The sequence below is a fragment of the Amphibalanus amphitrite genome, unplaced genomic scaffold (assembly GCF_019059575.1).
Source record: "Amphibalanus amphitrite isolate SeventyFive unplaced genomic scaffold, NRLGWU_Aamphi_draft 000028F_arrow, whole genome shotgun sequence".
Classification (NCBI taxonomy): Eukaryota; Metazoa; Arthropoda; class Thecostraca; order Balanomorpha; family Balanidae; genus Amphibalanus; species Amphibalanus amphitrite.
The window spans coordinates 964,939-982,515 of record NW_024881524.1 but is presented as its reverse complement, the minus strand read 5'-3'; the positions used below and the strand labels follow the sequence as shown (position 1 = coordinate 982,515).

The 17,577-nt window shown below is 60.5% G+C and overlaps 1 protein-coding gene across 5 annotated transcripts in view; it reads right to left on the bottom strand.

The window, feature by feature from the left end:
* LOC122365578 (recombining binding protein suppressor of hairless-like) overlaps nucleotides 1–17,577 on the bottom strand; it is a 49,331-nt gene that overhangs the window by 3,831 nt on the left and 27,923 nt on the right. For 3 of the 5 annotated variants that reach the window (XM_043336912.1, XM_043336920.1, XM_043336940.1), the window contains 4 exons: nucleotides 8,283–8,459; nucleotides 7,332–7,512; nucleotides 2,191–2,235; nucleotides 1,294–1,573 (listed from right to left, as the gene is read on the bottom strand). In XM_043336912.1, the coding sequence (XP_043192847.1) occupies nucleotides 1,294–1,573; nucleotides 2,191–2,235; nucleotides 7,332–7,512; nucleotides 8,283–8,459 (683 nt within the window). The remainder of the gene's footprint in view (nucleotides 1–1,293; nucleotides 1,574–2,190; nucleotides 2,236–7,331; nucleotides 7,513–8,282; nucleotides 8,460–17,577) is intronic. The other 2 variants (XM_043336929.1, XM_043336947.1) reach the window with 1 other exon arrangement.

Genomic DNA, 17,577 nt, shown 5'->3' with positions numbered 1-17,577 from the left:
AGAGGAGGAGACGGGGAGGTTAGGTTCATTCCCAGTGACAAGAACAGGGAGACCGCATCCTCTACCATGTAAGTTCTAGCATGTTCTAAGATAGCAGAATGAGGTGTGATTTTCGCTATGGAACGGCTGTGCCGCTTCGCTAGAAGTATACTGATATTTACTAATGCAACAGAAAATAAGCATAACACTGCTTAGCCCAGAGCACGTTAAAACTTATGTCCTAACCGTCAGGGACGTCTAGTACTTCAAAATTGTCATCCACTTCACCCAGCCACTCAACAACCGCCATTATCGCGCTGAGCTGACTGGGGCCGGCTCTGCGGCACGTGCCAGTAAGCCGGCCCTCCACCGACCCGCCGCCGGCGGTACGGGCCGCCGAGAGGACGTCCGAGCCGCGCAGAACCGGTCCCAACGTCGGCTGTGGCACCGGCCGAGCATGCAAAATGGCGCCGACAGCGCGCGCGTGGGCCCGTAATTGGTCGGTGGTGAAAGCATCCATCATTTTCCGAGCCGGCGCCCGCACGTCGACTTCGATAGCAGCTCGAAAAGGAGCGAGAAACGCCGACATAAGAACCGGCCCGGACAGCCGCCGGCCGAGCCCGGCCCACCTACAGCGGCGTCACAGCCGTGTATCACCACGGCTCATTAACCGGCTCGCTAATTGTACAGGCCACTTTGGTCGACGTCCAACGAGCCGGTAATTTACAGTCATGTGCTCGGCTCGCCCACAGCGCCCAGCCTGTGCATGTTCCCGTCGGTGGGCCGGCTAATTCGCGGCGCGGCGCGGTCAGCCTGATGACACTGTGCATTAACCATACGATCGGCGCCAATTACCCCATCCTCAGCGGGCGCGGCCGGCGGCCGGCGTCAACAATTCATGGCGACCGAGCGGCGGCGTGCGTGACGGGCCGGCGGCCGTGACGGGAACCGAGCGGCGACGCCAGCGGTCGGTAAACGGCGGGGGCGAAATGTAGCGGGCGGGGGAGGGGAGCCAAGAAACTACCTGCACTCCTAAATTTTTATTAACACACAAGAACTTGCATTCTGGGATGTCGCAATAACGGAATCAGGAATGATTTGTAGCACGAAAACGGTAAGAGCGAAAGGTTAAAGAAGAAAACAGGATGAATGTTAGAAATGATTCAGATGACTGTGCCTCTTAACCGAACAAGCGCACACATTTCCATGCTACCGCACATAGAGTTGCATAAAACACCTGCTGCGTTAAATGCAACACACAGTGCATACAATAAACGACCCTCCACTCGCTCGCGGTCAGAAGTGGGTACTCACGCCATCGGGTAGGGCACTGGCGGGCTCGGCGTGGGCAGCGGACTGGGCGGTGCCTGCATGCTCGACAGGGTGTTGACGGATAGCGGCCCCGAGCCGGGCACACCCATCAAATGGGTGCCGGCGGCGGCGGCGGCGGCTGCGGCGGCAGCGAGCTGCGCCGGGTGCCCGCCCGGGTGGTGCGGGTGGTGTGGGTGGTGCGGCGACGGGTGCAGACCGAGCTCCGAGCCGAGCTTGTCGGGCGGCGTCAGAGAGCCGGGCAGCAGCGGGCCGCCGCTCAGATCTGGAACGGGGAGGGAGGACCGTCAGCACCTGCCGGCGGCGCACAGCGGAGTGACGGCAGCTGTAGGACGGTACAGCGTGTTACGCTAACATACAAGTCAAGTTCAGTCTCACGTTGCCCCATGCCATATGAGATGGAACAGCCACAAGCAGCATATCATTGAAGTATCGCAACATTTTTTAGGTTACTTTTCCTCAGCGAAATGCATTGTATGCGCAAAGTTTTCACTACAAGTTTTCAATCGTGCTTGATTAGAGGTAATCCCTTAAAAATACCATTACGATCGAAATGCAATAAGGTTAGTAACACCACCAACAGCCCAAAGCAGCAGCAAGGTCTCGAAGCCACATCATCAGACGCATCCTTCCCCGCCAGCCACCAGCACTGAAGCCACCAACAGTTACGATCCAGCATGCTTTCGACAACAGTTTCGGCCAGCCTTTGCACCCCTAGGGTGCAAGCTGACATGGGATGCAAAGCGACCGCTCGAAATCATGCATGAAGCTGAAACATCTGTAGATCCAACAGACACCGATCCCTCGTCCATGACCGCCGCCGACCCGCCACCATCGACTACCACAGAGACCCAGTGCTAACACAGATAAATAGGCGCTCACATCTGTTGTACGCGCCGTTGTATTTGACATCGTGGTTGGCCCAATCTGCGGAAGAGAGAGACAGAATACCTGTGATAGACGTCGGCACTGGGCGATACACGAGCGGGGCAAACGGCATTATCCCCCAGGACTGCTGGCATTGGATACACTGGGGGACGGGGGCGGGATATCAGCAAGCCACGGCCCGGGAGGGGTGTTAGTATGGGAGGGTGGGCGCATCAGTATATGCAGCGAAGCAGCCCTCACTCTGCCAGCGATGAAGAAAATCGAGAGCTGTACAGTGTACAAACTCCCCAGGGCAGGACAGAACAAGCACAAGAACAGCATGAACCCAAAAAGGCTACAAGCTGCAAAAGTCGCACATACGTGAGACTGTCAAAGATAATCCCATATTTCGGTAGTTCAGCCGCAACAAAGGCACATGGTGCCCGCCACGCAGTACCAAGGTACAGAACGAGTTCGGATCCCAGCTGACCGGCCCTTTCGCTCAGTCATACGCCGGTCCAGCCGAGCGGCTGAGTCCGTTCAGCGGCCTCTCTGACCGTGTCGGCCGGAGATCGGCGACTTGTCGGCCCGCCGGCTCTCTCGCGGCGCGGCCGTGCCCGTCCGACGGGGCCGCCGCGGGCCGTCAGCTGCGGCGTTCACACCGGCCCGACGCCGAATCAATAGTTCTCTCTCTCTCTCCGGCTGTGGGCCGGGCGGGCCGGCGGATCGGACGGGGCGCCGCAGCCACCGCTGGCTCATCTCGAGGTTCACGCCCACAAACAGTAGCCATAGGACAGCCGCCATGGCCCGACCCAGGTCACCGCGTGCACGGGGACACGGGTGACACGTGCCGCGACACGGGTGACACGTGCCGCGACATGAGCCGCACGTGTCGCCACCCGGCTCGGTAATCTGCTGCACGTGCCGACGCGGCGAGGACACGTGCACAGCTGGTGTCACCGACGCGTGGGCGGACACCACAGAATCGCGCTGCAAATGCCACCAAAGGATTTAACTCGAATATCGTCTGGAGGAGTCCAAGAATATCCAAGACCGCAAAAGTTGCACATACGAGTAAGCTATTGAATAAGTTTGATGCATCTCATCCAGAAAATCGCACATAGTACCGACTTGTAGCTTTTCCAATTTCATTCGTTAGTAGACGTTTTTGTTGCACCACTTTTCACCAAAATCATTGCATCTTTCGCGTTAAATCATTCACTGTTCATTCGATAACAATTTACCATATTAATGTAGAAGTTGAACTGAGGCGTTTATGATTCGGCGTCATTGAACCTAGCCGTAATAAAAATTAACGCTTCCATTAGAGAAAGTCCTATCTTTTACGTTTTCCTTTGAAACAATTTTTAACTGCAGACAACTGCAGGCTGCAAACATTGCAAGGTAGCCACGACTCTTTAGTGCCCTGGTAGCCACTTCCCGGAGAGACCCAGCTCCTGTGTTTCGCAGGAGGCGGTGCGCCGGCAGATACGTTAATCGGCCGACACGGGCTCGGTTCTCACGCTCGCGAACCCCGGCCACTGGCCGAGCTGCACGGCCGCTGGAAACGGACACCTGTCCTGCAATGTCGGCCAAGGGGATTACACACACGGCAGCAGCTGCTGATCATGTACCCAGTGGGAAACGCCTCCATAAAATATTACAGAGGGAAATAGAATTATGCACCTGACCTCATGGCTAGCTAGCTACCTAAGCAATAGCATAAACCGTTGCATCGATCTAATGTTTAGAAGGAAAAGTGTGATTAACTTTGATTTTTTAGCCCACGAACCATAATCAGCAGTAAAATTGTTCGTCACAATTTAGACCGAAAGCACACAACAGTACGAAACAGACTATTGACAAGTTGGCCGCCTACCTGTCCATTACGTACACCTCTCATCAAGCCAGATGTCGAGACAAAATTACTACTGCCGGTGAGACTATACTGGCGCCTAAACGACGAACTAATGTACACCGCCCGTTAGGGATCGACTACCAGTTGTGAAAAATGAGCTGTTAATGACTCCAGCGGGCCGCGGACTCGGGCCCTAATCATCGTCATGAGTTATGGGAACGGAACGGAAGCTAGCCTACTGGCATTCCCAGCAATTAGCTCCGTCTTGCAACAGTCTCAAACCGCGAGAATCTATTAACTACGACGCTAAATCAGTGAGAATGGATGGGTCAAACGGAACGAAATACGGTGTATCCCCTCCGTGGGTTCTCCTTGGCCGGCGGACTCGCAGTCGAGCCACAAGTGTCGGTCTTCCAGCCCCACCAGCATGTGTCAGACTCACCGACTGGTCTACCAGTGCCTCCAGCCGGCCTGCACCCCTCTCCGGTCCCCACTCACCCGCCTGGCTGCCGGCTGGGCCGTAGTGCGCCGCCGGCACCGGGTAGAACGGCGACTCCCAGTAGGCGGCGCCCGGGCCGTACTCGGCGCCGCCGGCTCCGGGACGCTCCATCGCGCGGCGGGCACGGGTCAGCGGCGCGCGGCCCGAGCCAGGGCGCGTCCCTCCACCAACACCATCCCGAGAGCACGCACTAGAGCGCCGGTCAGCTCTGGGCCTCGACTGGCTGCCATCACCGGCGGTGGCGGTCCGGCCGGCCGACCGACCGCCCCATCCAGCGCCATCTATTTGCCATGCCATTAATTACAGCGGGCACCTGGCGTTTTCCCACGCCGCCCCACGTCGGTGGTGACGACGGCGCCGACGCGGCCGCAGCGCCGATGACCGTCGCTGTAAGTGGTTCAGCAATGATTTTCGATGGCGGCCGCTGTGCTGGACGTCACGCCGAGCGGAGCCGTGACGCGGCGGCGGGCTCGTCACAATCCGTCACGGGTCACCACGGGTCAGCGGACAGTCACGGAGGTGCGCAGCGTCTCTCGGACGGCGGTGCCCGCGGCGGCGGCCGCCGAGGTCGGCAGAGCGAGGGGTGTGGCCAGCGCGGTCGGCGCCGCTCGCCGGCCAATGGCGGCCGGCCGCCGGCTGAGGGCGGACCGCCGAGACGATCATTACAGCGCCGGCAGCCGACCGAAGGCACGCGCCGACACCGCCGCCGCCCACCGGCTCCTCAGACACGGAGAGAAATGACTGCCAAATCGGCGCCGAACCGAAATCGCTGCCCAACTGACCGCGCCGCCACTGAGAGCCCTGGGAACTCGCAGACGTGCCAGAGTGGGAGACAGTGAAAATAAAGCTCCATCGTTAACTGAGCAATGTCTGGATTTTAACTCGTAGATAAAAAGAAACGAATGTTGAAGACTTTTTGATTTTAAGATTCCTTTCTCAAATATTATGAGAAAAGAATGCTTGATCTTTTCACCCAACATTATTGTATAACAAGGAGGTATCTTAGCTGTCTAATCGAATCAAACCAAACCAAGCCAATCACCATGACAAAGGTGACCTAAAGTCAGGTCATCACTACTTTCAAATCACCCAGCTCTTTCCGACACACCGCACCATTCAGCGCCGGTCTATGGCGAATATCTGCACTTGGACCGAGTGCCGGATAGCGAATAGTTTGTGGTCAGTGGTGGTTGATCATTGGTTGGTTGGCAGTCAGTGGTCGGCTCGCAGCGGTAAGTCAGCCGGCGGCGCCCGTCACCGTTCCCGGCCGGTCAGGAGCTGCCGGGCCGCTGGCCGTGGGACCGCCGGCGCTGTGCCCCGGGGCGGCCGCAGAGCGCCGTACCGTCACCACCGGCCGGCGATTACACCTCGTTACGGCGCTGGGTGCCACTAAAAACGGCCGGCCCACGGGATAGCGCTCTCGGAAGTGGTCACTGCCCCGGGGCGCCGGCACAGACCCGGTCCAAGGCAGACTTTCCCAGCGCGTGGCGCGTGCGGTAGCCCTGCGTGTCGCCCAGACTTCTGACGCGGGCACTGACGCAGCCAGCGACGACAATCTTCTGTCAACAGAGCCGCGCGGCTGGGGCGAGCTGACCAAACACACAGCCGAGACTGAGAGTGGGGGTGAGCGGGATCGGTAGCCACCGCTCTCAGGTAGCCACGAGCAAACAGAGGAGCCGGGGGAGGGAGATCCATTCCCGACACCATACAGAACGGGACGGGGCCGGTTTGAGCAAATGACAGGACAGGGCGGATAAGACCAGGTGTCGGCAGCAGTTAGCCTCGTATTGTCCACGTGACGTTGATTCAGCTTCCAAAGGCCGCAGAGAGCGCCCACTGCGAGGGAGTGAGGCGAACACACTTTCCAACTTGAACCGGTACGAACCGGCGGGGCCGATGGGTCAACGACGCACACGGAGCAGTAAAAGTTGGCCGGCCGCGGGGAGCGCGCACCGGCGCTGCCGGCTTCCGGCGATCGGTCAGCCAAGTTGGACGGCGGCCGGCCGGCCGGCGGGAGAGAATGGTGTAACCTCCGCGGCGGCTCAGATGGGGAGATAGGAGAGACGGCCGCCCCCGACATCCGGCCCGGGAAGGTGAGAACCGACAGACGAGCCGGAGAAGACAAATGATGCCGATAGGAGATCAATAAACCCGGGCTGGAGATCACGGCAAGGGCGCCACGGTTTCGGACTAATCCGCAACGCAAAGAAATGAAAATCACCATAGACTGGGCTTGATACGTTAAGGACGGCGACTAGCGCTAATATTAGGCCGGAGCGGTTCAGATACCCCGATTTTCCTGTCCAGCTCTCCGCGAGATCTAATCGTCTCCTCCCCGACCCCCGTGCCGCCTTCCGAGCATGTCAGTGCGGCCTGTTAGCGGGACACTGATCGGTCTCGGCCGGCCGGCCTTCCGTGGAGGCTCCACCTCGCTCCGCCGCCCGCCGACCGATGGGTGTGAGCCGGTGCCGTCGAGCGGCTCCGCAGGGCGGGGCCCGCCTGTTACACGGCACTCGGACGCGCCCGGCCGCACCTTCACACCAGCCTCAGCACCGCGACGTGAGCAACGCGACTTGGTGGGAAAGACGAGCGAAAGCACCGCGCGATATGGGCTCCAGCTCGCGTGAGATGCTGCCGTTGGGAGAGTATGCCGTGGCGGTCGGCAACCGAGGCAGGGGAAACCTGGTCACTGGACATGCCCCAGGGAGTGCGGCTCTGTACACGGAAGTAGGGACTGGGGTCCCCACTCTAACACACACAGACAGGACACTGACTGAGGGGCCCGGCCGGAGTACTCACCGTCCTGGATGTTGAGACTGAGTCCGGTGGGTTTATACGGGTCCCGCCGGTAGTCGAGGTCGGGTCGCGGCGAGCTCAGGTCCACGGGGTGGTTGTCGGGGTAGCCGGGCGGCAGGTGGGAGCCCGGGGTGGGCGGCGGCGGCGCGAGGCCCGCGCCCAGTTCCGTCAGGATACCGTCCGTCTGCCGACGAACGCGGTATGGTCAGTACGAGCAATGGCATTTGGCATGGTGACAATACGGTATAACAATGACGTACCGTTAGCTCACACTGGCAGAGAAGACTAAACTTTTCTACGCGATTTTCGTAAGTGCAGCCTAACTGTGATTCTTCTCGCTACTTTCTGCTCACAGGGCAGTTGTAATTATAGCAACTGAGTAATACTAGGCACTGGATTACACAGTGGATTGCGGACACAATAAATGTATTCAGAACGGAAGGCAGGAGCAGACGTTGGGCAAACAGAACTCGCGTTTCGGCTGGATCGGGGCCGTTATCATTCACCAGTAGCCCGACTTCTGTACCGTTATTCATCAGACAGTGGGCGTCACAGGCCAGCGCGGGGCGGAGCGCGTGTCAACACCGACCGACCCAGGCGGACACACAGCACCAGAGATAGAGCCGGCCGCACACAGGGACCCACTCTGAGGAGGCCAGATAGGCCGGCTACCGAGCTGACGGGCAAACAGCGGCCCAGATAAGCCGCCGTCTCCCGGCCGGACAGTAGCCCCCGTGTCACCGAGCTGGGGTCGTATTCGTACTGGACAGGGAACCCGAGAGACTGCGGGAGACATAACGGTGGCTGACTCGACTCGGACTTAATCGAACAGTGTTGAGCTAGCCTAACACCGCACGGGCTGTTAGCAGTGATATCACTACTGAAAAAAACACCCGGCGGATCATGCTCAGTCGTTTGCTCTCCACCTCAGTAGCTGCTCGCTCCGCCACTCACCTGCGGGTAGTAGTTGTTGTTGGTGTGCGTCTGCTGCTGTTGCTGTTGCTGCTGCTGCTGCTGCTGGTCCTGGTGCTGCTGTGCCAGGGACGTCGGTGTGCTGTAGCCGGCGTCCGGCGTCTGTGGCGGCCACACCTCAGCGGGACGCTCGTCGTACTGACCGTAGCTGTACGCGCCCTGCAATAAACAGAGGGGGAGACGGTCAGAGCGGGCGTGATCGCTCCCCGCCGGCCGCAGCCGACCGTGAGCGAGGGGAGCGGGTGCACCGGCGCAGCTGGGCACGTGTCCCCGGCGGCGGTGAATGGGGCACCTGCTCGGGACGGAGGGGATGGGAGCTTTGCATATTGCTATCGTAATTAACAAACAATAATGTTGTCGCAAAGTTAGCGAGAACAAGTTATGATGATTATGATGACTTTCGGGATCGAATTAAAACACACTGCAGTTTTCCCTGTGCGAGGCCGTAGTCTGTTCGCGTCTCCATACTTGTCTCCGTCCTACCCTCGTCTCGTGTCTCCCCGTGTCAGCTCCGTCACAGACGGAGACAATCAGTCGTCCCGCCGAGTGTCGGCCGCGCCGCGTTCGCCGCATTCTTACCGCGCCGCGACCATTGTGGCGCGCGGCACAGCGCCGCCGGCCATTAAAATGCACTCAATGCTGAGCGGTTGTGAATGCGCGTCGAGCCGTCGATGCTTATTACTGACGGACAAAGGCGACTGTAGCCGCCTCGGCGTCAGGAGGAGACAACGCCCGGTCCCGGGTCCGACGCAGGGCGCCGTGACACGTCAATGTGGCGCACAGGTGACGACAGAATGGCGCACCGTGACAGCCGCCGAGCCCAGAGGCCGCGGCGCGACCAATTAACGCCACCCAGCCAGAGCGAATATGCGCCCGCTGACACCAGTAATGGGACAGGGGACAGTCTCTCAGATGGGTGGTCCTATATGCGGACAAAAGATCGGCAAAAACCTTGATGTGCAGTAGACAGACACTAACACGACTGTTCTTTTTCGGTCGCAGTAATTCGTGTGGTTCGGCGGTGAGTGCCAATGAAGCTAATTACACATCATGCACAGGAACCAACTATGCCTACATAATGGGAAACCAATTAGAGAAACTAGAAAAATAATTGTTCATTTGTTGGTCCATTTGCGTGTCTAGGGGAAACATGAAACGGCCCAATTTGCCCGGCACTCGGTCCAGTGTGCGTATAACTACCGTTTGGCAGCATATCGGAACAAATCTGACCCTCGCGTGACACCTCCACGCCCGAGTCGCAGCGACACAAGCGGCGACATCACGCCAGAGCTCACATACATCAGTCCGTTCCGCTATCATTTCACCAGCAAATCAACAATGCATGAGATGCGTAGTGCCGGTACCACGGCGCAGTATTTGCATCCATAGCCGCGGCGGTGGCGGTGGCTGGGTGCGCGGCAGGGGCAGAGCGGGGACGGACGGCGCGGGGGGGGGGGGGCAGTCAGGTGGCCCGCTCTCACGGTGATGATGGGCCACCAATCGATGGTCGGCCGGCCACCGGCCCACAATGCGCCGCGCCGCCGCCGCCGTCGACACGCAGCCGGCGGCAAATGGACGGCACGCCGTCCCCCCGTCGGCACCGGCGGCGGCTGACCGACCGAGACCGAGAACGAACCCTCTCTCCATCGCGGCAGGGGAGGGGCGGGGAGATGAGAGAACGGAGGGAGGCGGAGTACAACAGAGGTATCATTATCGGCCGCAGCATGCGACAAATTTATGTACGATCATGTGAGGTGTGTGCTGTGCATCTTCGAATTAAACAAAGGCGCACTGCATATGCTACGCAGTACCCTGTGCTGTGCCTTATCTAAGACGGGAATCCCCATGGTCCCCAACTGAAACATTTTCTTTGTGAACATCTGCCATTAAGTCCACACATGGGCGCCAATCTGCCAGCCTGCACCGTCTTAGTGACGGGGGATGACGGTGCGGCTGCCTCCGCGCCTCCCAAGGCGCAGTACTAACGGCAGCCGTATGAGAAACGCCATGTGCGTGATAAGATAGCCGGAGGTGCCGCACACGGCCGGAGACGGTCGAGACAAGGCCCCGCCACCGGAGACGAGCCGTGGCGTGTTATGTGACAGCCTGAGCTGACTGCATACAGTGGCTAAGTCCTCCTGGACAAACAGAAACTCCGAGCTGTGATTCAGACTGTGTTTCTATGATTGGGAGTGTTTGAGGTGGGATGTTTGGGAGATGAATGCACTGAGCTGCTGAATTAGCTTGTTCAGGCAGTGGGTACAGAGTGCATTTCAGGAATGTAAGTCTGGATGCGTGATATTTATAAACGTGTCACATTAGTATCGGGCAGCAAGACAGTGTCGTGCGGTCCGATGTCATGTTATGTTACGGCCTACATATGTGACACATCGTACAAATCCCAAAACGTGATCAAACGCTGGTAGCGCAAGTGCTCATCGCACTCGCTATCCTTACACCGGAGTCTGGTCCAATGCCTAAGCCATTGGACAAGACAGAATTCCCCGATTGGTGAATCAGACCACAGCTGATGTCACGAATCCCACGGACAGGACCTCCCGAGACCAACACCGGAAGGAAGCCGGACCACGTCGCGGCCACGTGAGTACGCGTGTGTACGGTCCCACCGCCGTGGTATCCGATCAGTGAGTCCGGGAAGGAGGCACCCACCATTCACAACTTGGGATAAAGCGTACTCCAGTTCCCACTGACGGGCGGGCGTGCGAGTGTGGCCGCGTGTGCGTCTCACACTGTCCCGAGTACACACGTGCCCGCCTGGGAGACGGCGGCAGCCGGTGGGAGACGGCGAGGCTCCTCCGACAGCTGCATGCTAGACGAGGAATCTCGGACCGCTGCCGTCATGGGCCTTCCCGCACCCGGCGCGACTGCTTAGTTGTAAAGAACATGAGCTGTTCAGAGTCTATAAAAAGAACAAAACTGTTCGAACAGTACGCGTTCTTCGAGAGATGTGTGCTGCATGTTATACTTCAAGACAGAAAAATATCCATGGAAGACAACGCAGTGCAGCAGAGCCACCCGCATCCGGTCTCTGACCCTCTCTGCTCCCGTCTCTTCTCGTCCCATCTCTGTCTGCGCGCGGCGCGGTCGTCCGTCAGCGGTCGCCGACACCGTCCGACGGCAGCTCCGTCCGACAGCTCCGTCGGTCACCTCCGTCCGTGGGAAGCCGGCTCGGAAGGAAGCTCCGCGTGAGAAGCGTCACGCGTCACCACATGTCGCCGAGCGTGGCGCATCCCGCCGCCGCCGCGCCGCCGGCTCCCACCCTTGGAGGGTCGTGCGAGAGGTGCTGCGAACACGGCCGGACGCGTTCTCAGTGGCCGCGGCAGGACTTTAAACCGGCGCAGCACAATGGAGCACGTGGCGACAACGGCCGGCGCGCGTCCCGCGTCTCGCGCACAAAAGGAAAACCGTTGGCTCCAGGTGGCGGCGCTCGAGACGGCCCTTTAAACCCAAGACGGCGGGCACGGGCCGGCATTGTGGGCCCGGCGGCGGCCGGTGGGCCGCCAGCTGCCGCCATTGAGCCGGTCGGTAACCGACCGGCGAGCAGCTGATGTTCCGACACTGGACCGGCCGACTCCGACCGGAGCGGAGTCACTCGGAACACGGCGGCCGCGGGAAGGGAGGGACTCGCCCAGCGCACGATCGTATCCGTCAGCCACCCGGCAGGCCCGCCGGTCGGTCGGTCGGCGGGAAATCCGCCGCATCTCCAGCCGGGCATTCAGAGCTCATCTCGCCTCGGCGGAGGGTCAACAAAGGGGCCTCCGCCGCCGGGGAGGCGCAGGCCGGGTCGCTGCACAGAGCGGCTCCCGCCCGCCCCAGAGACCTCGGGCCGTCCCCAGGGCGTCCGTCGGCACGTCGGGGGCACCGTCGGAATGTGGGCAGGTGCCGCGCCGATTTCGCATGCGATCGGAGCGGCGCGCGCCGCATTCCGCCGCCGGCGGGCCATTGAGCGCGGCACGGTCTCCATTGAGCGGCAATAGGCGTGCCGCGCGGGACCGGCGGCTCACAGCGCCGGGCTGAGCCGGGGGAGCTGCGAGGGACACCTGTCTGGGACAGCGCTGCCGAGCGACCCGGCCCGACCGCCCGCGGCACAGACGCCGCCGGCCGCGGACCGCGCTGCCACCACCGCCACCGCGTCACGACCGCCGCGCCGAGCGTCGGACTTTAAAGCACCTGCCGGCGCCGGCCTGGGAAGCACAGCCACGTTCCCAGGACCGAGAACCGTTCGGCGGCCATTCCCAGGCGGCCAGGCGGTCGCCGCGATTGCGCGCCGTTCGCACATAAAGAAAATAATAGCAACGTTACATCAAGTGCGCCGGTACAGAGCGGCATTCATCGGCGCGCGGCCTGGGAACGGCCAGGAGCCGGCCGCGCCGCTGCCGACGCAGCATCTGAATGGTCCGGCAGCCAGCGACGTCTCCGGACCGCGACCGCAGAGCCGCACGCCGAGACAAAACCTCCGCTAATCTATTAATCACAAACGCAAATAGCAGCTTTTAGAAGTTCAAGCCCCCGGCGCGACCGCCTCTTTATACGAGTGAATTCAGCGCAGGTCTCCTGGCGAAGACCCGGAGACAAGGCGGCGAATTCGCCGGAGACAAAGCCCTGGGAACCGAGGGGGACTGCCCATAATAAATAGCCACGGGGTCCCCGGCGGCGTCATGCACCTCGGCGCACGTAAAAACCGCGCCGCGCCGCTCCGGCGGCCTACAAAGCCGGCGGGCCGGCGGCGCGCGGAGACGGCCCCCGAAGAGCGGCGCTCCTCTCCAACCTTGATCGGAGCCCGGCGCAGGTCCGGCTCCACATCATTACCGGACACAATGGTCGCTAACAGCGCTCACCATCTCTGGTGCAGCGATAACAGAGCCCAGAGCGCTGTCTCCTGACCGGCCGCCAACGGTCGCCGGTAGCGGCGGCGCAGCAAATTGCCCTAATGGCCGCGCGCTGCGCCGGCCGCGGCAGGCCTGGGAACGACGTCGCCGCCGCCGATTCGCCTGCTACCAGAAATTACTGTTTACCGGCGCGGTGGCGGAGGCCTCGGGCGATGGCGTGGCCGGCCGGGCCGCCTTTCTCACCGGCCGCCTGAGAAGCGCCGCCGGCGGAAGGCACGGGTCCCGGCGGACGGCGGGGACGCGTGCCGCCGCGCCGCCGCGGGAGGCCGCCGGGGGACCGCCGCCGGCCGGCCTCGGACCGATCAGCGCCCGCCACGGAGGACGGACAAAGTGGAGGAGTCGCTGAGAAGAAGGAAGAGTGAGTCTGAAGGCGGACAGAGATGGAAGACGGCGGAAATCGGCCGGCCGGGGTTTCCTGCGCGCGGCGCTCACACGCGCGTCAGCCGGCGTTGATGGGCGAGACAGAGGCGTCATTAGCGGCCGCAGGAAGGGAGCCGCAGTCCGGGAGGTGATCATTAGACAGACCGGTGAGAAAACGATCGACAGATAGACGGGAATCACAACCGGACTGAATACACAACTGGTGCGAATCCAACGGTCGAGGATCGGAGCATACGGGGACAGGTGGTGGCATGATAAGGCACAAGATGCGGCCCACTTGTAGCTTGCATCAGAGGAGCACAAACAGCGCCGAATGACGAAACCATCAGCGACTGGGAACCGCCCGGAGCGAATCCAGGCGCCGTAGGCGAGCACCCCGGGACGGCACCATTTCTGCGAGGCCCGGCGCGTGCCGCAGGTCGACCGCTCACGTTTTAGGGCCACCACATTCGCCACCGCGGCCGGACGCGGCTGGGAAGAGAAAGGCGCTGCGGCGTTGCAACACCAAGGCAACAAGCCGCGCCACATTGGCGAGAGTTGCAATAGAAGCAGAGGAGGGCGTGCGCTCCGCCTCCGGACACGAGTGAGCTGCGGATCCCCGTGCCCTCTGGGGCCACCCTGACCCTCGCTCGCGGTGCTGTTGCTGGCGTCACGCCGGCGGCGGCGAGACGCGCCCGTCGCCGCTCCGCCCACTCAGCACGGACATCCCGACATGACCGGCGTGGTCGCCATCCATCACGGCAGGCTGGCCTCTCGGCGGCGGCGGCGGGGCGGGCCGGCGTGCGGCGCCGATTTCTATACGGGACGGCGTTCCCGTGAGAACGGCGCCGCTCCGTTCCGGGCCGGGAGCACGGTCCGCCGGCCGTGACGCCGTGACGTGACTAACGGGCCCGACGGAGCCGCCGCCGCCTCCTCCGGCGCCTCCGGCCACATCAGACCGTATGAGGGAGACGACAAACCACATCAGACAGTGGCGTAGACGACAAAACCACCCACGGGATGCGCAGTGCGCACACCATCAGCCTTTGACGATAAACAGACCAAGACAATGGCAGGATCACTCAAAGCAAATATCGTGAGCGTCTCAGTTGCCAGCCGCACGCGATCTTTCTTGCGTGTATTTGCAGTTGCGTAAACATCAAGCACTCTAACTACTCCAGTGCAGTTACCCAGAAACAGTCGACCACCCGGTGGTCTCTGAGGCCGTTCTCAGCTCTCCTGCGGCGATGTGCCGGCCTCTGGAGACAATCCCAGGGTCTCACCAAGGGCAGCGAGCCATGTGGCTGCGGTCGGTCACCGCCGTCGGGCCCGACCAATCTCCGATATATTTCACAACGGCGGTCGAGCGGAGCGACACGGTTTATTATACGGCCTTGGTGATTTCTTGACAAGGCGGACATGATACTGAACGGTGGGTGTCATGATGACCAGGTAAAATGACTCCAATCTTCAGATAACAACAAATGGCTGAATAATAGCGAAAAGGACAGCTGCATCTCTCAGAATCTGCTTCAGGGATTCGAACCTGCAGCCTCCTAGTCTCCCCTTATATCAGAATGTGGGTCTAGCAGACTTCCAGCACCGGATGTCGAGGGTACACACTACACAGCTATTCTAGACTCCAGTGATCATCAAGGAGAGCCACCGGTTCCTGAAAACGCTCGCCGCCGCCGGCCGGCCCCGCCACTCGCCGGCCCGAGTGACGTCGCCTCCCACGCTTCGGCCCCGCCTGGCCACCATTCATAACGCCAAACGCCGTGTAATAACACATAACGAATCATCCTGTTCAGTTCTGGCCACTTTCCCAGGCTTCCTGGCCGCCTCATCAGGCCCTCCGAGTCTCCGGCTGTGACGTCACAGCGTCTCAGCCAATGGCAGCGCCGGCCGGCGGGCGCTCCGCCCACCGCTGCCGGCCGTCTTGAAGCCGCCGTTAGAAAGCGAGCCGCACCAATCACGACCGGCGCCGCGCAGCTACCGACAAGGCAACCGGCAATCTGCCCGCCGAGAAAAATGGCCGACGTCGCCGCCGAATAGCGCTGAGTCGCCCTCGGACCGTCTTTTGCGGCGCGTGGACAAAGGGCGGCGCGGAGGCGCGCCCGGGGACCAGCCGAGCAGCGGCGGCGGGAGGTTCGCTGGGAGCGGCGCGCCGCACTGCCTGCGGTCGCAGCTGTGGGAGAGCAGGCGGCGGCCTTCCGAACGGGGGAATGACGGGAACGCGACACCGGTCAAGCGGCGGCCACCGCAGGAACCGGCAGTAGGAACCGGCTCCGCACGGAAACGGGCGCATCAGGCGAAGCCCAAGGCGTGAAAGATGCGAAAAACGGAGACTTTCTTTCGGCTGAATCCCGTAATGTATACTACCCATCCGCAACAGATTCATAAAATAATGTGAAGAAATCACCGAATCACCATAATGATGAAGCAAAAACAGATAAATGAGGTAAAATGTCCATAAAAATGCGGCTCGTTTCGCCAAGCCGCCGCGCCGTGAGAGCTACTCGTTGCTCAGCAGACGTGCGGTGTTATCTTCTTATGCGCGACTGCAGTCCCCTGGAACGCCGGTGCAGACAGGACAGTATACCAGTCCAGGCGGCCGACGCTACGGAGACTGCAGTGGCGCAAGAGAGGATAACACCAGAGCACTGAGCTGTCGTTTACAGGGAACGGCTAGAGCTCTCTCCCAGCATGCAGAATCAACATTTTATATCCATATAAAGGCCACCTAGCCAAGGGTTCATTTCACTTTCATCAGACACTTTCATAAGGCACAGAGAAACGCAATGCCTTATGAAACGCCCCCAACAGCGCTTATTCTACATAATAACGAGCATATCTAAGGCCGTAAAGGCCGTTCGCTCCCACCGAGGGCTGTCTGGCTCTCTCTGGGTACATGGAAATGTCCCCGCTCGGACACCCCGTACGCTCCACTTTCCATACGGAGCGCCGCCGGGCCGGCGTGGCCAGCAAACCGTGGCATTGGCACCTTGGGGCCGCCGGCTCCCACGGACAATTTTACTCGGCAAATGAGCGCATGCCGGCTGGTCACAATGCAGAACGGCGCGTGGGAAGGCGTCGGCCGTCCGGCGCCGGCCGCCCGCCCACCGACCATCAATTGCCACCGGGCGACCGCCTCAGTCAGACAGAGTCGAAAGTACACGGGAAAATTCGGCCGTTTGACGGCTTATTTTACCGCGAGTAAAAGCGACGCGTTGCTCTCTAAGAGAGTATGAAAAGTAAATATGATGTGATAGCGTGACTTGAAGAGGCGTCTTCCCTTTTCTTCCATGTGTACCGACCAGTGATGCTAACAGATTTGAGAGTTCTTAGAAAAAAAAATCACTGGATTGAATCAATTACCGTCATAAGCGCAGAATGTGGCAAACTGTCAGCCGCAAAATATGCTATGAATAAGTATTCGGGGCCGCCCAAATGTCGCAACCGTGTGGTTTGGATACAGCCACAAGCGTTCCCGGTACTATGGCCCGTTTCCACACCGCCAGTATCATTATAAACCGGACGCTAGATATTGTGTCGAAACCAGCATGCGCCTCAGCCACAGACACATTGGTGTCTTGGTAACACCTAGACCAACTACAGCCCGCTGGCTGTTAGTAAACAGGTTCATGCAGCTCAGCCCCCAGCGCCACTGGCAAGGCAAACACCACTCGAGTCGGCCAGTGTCCAGCTGGCAATAGCTCCGGTCTGTCACCACCCTGAGACCTGGTAGCAGCAGAATCATCCTCGCGCTCGTCCATACGTGGTCAGCAGGTCACTAAAGCCGGTCGCGCCGGTCGGTCTCAGCGTGTGGGAGCCTTCCCAGTGTCCTGAGAACGTCTGCGCTGACGGACAGCGGCCGGATCCGGAGCCGGAGCCGGTGGCCGGAGCCGGAGCCGGACAGGAGCCAGTAACGGCGCGCACTACCGAGATGGCCAGATTCGGACGGAGATTACCCGAGAGAAATGTGGAGAAGCTCTCTGGAAAGTGTC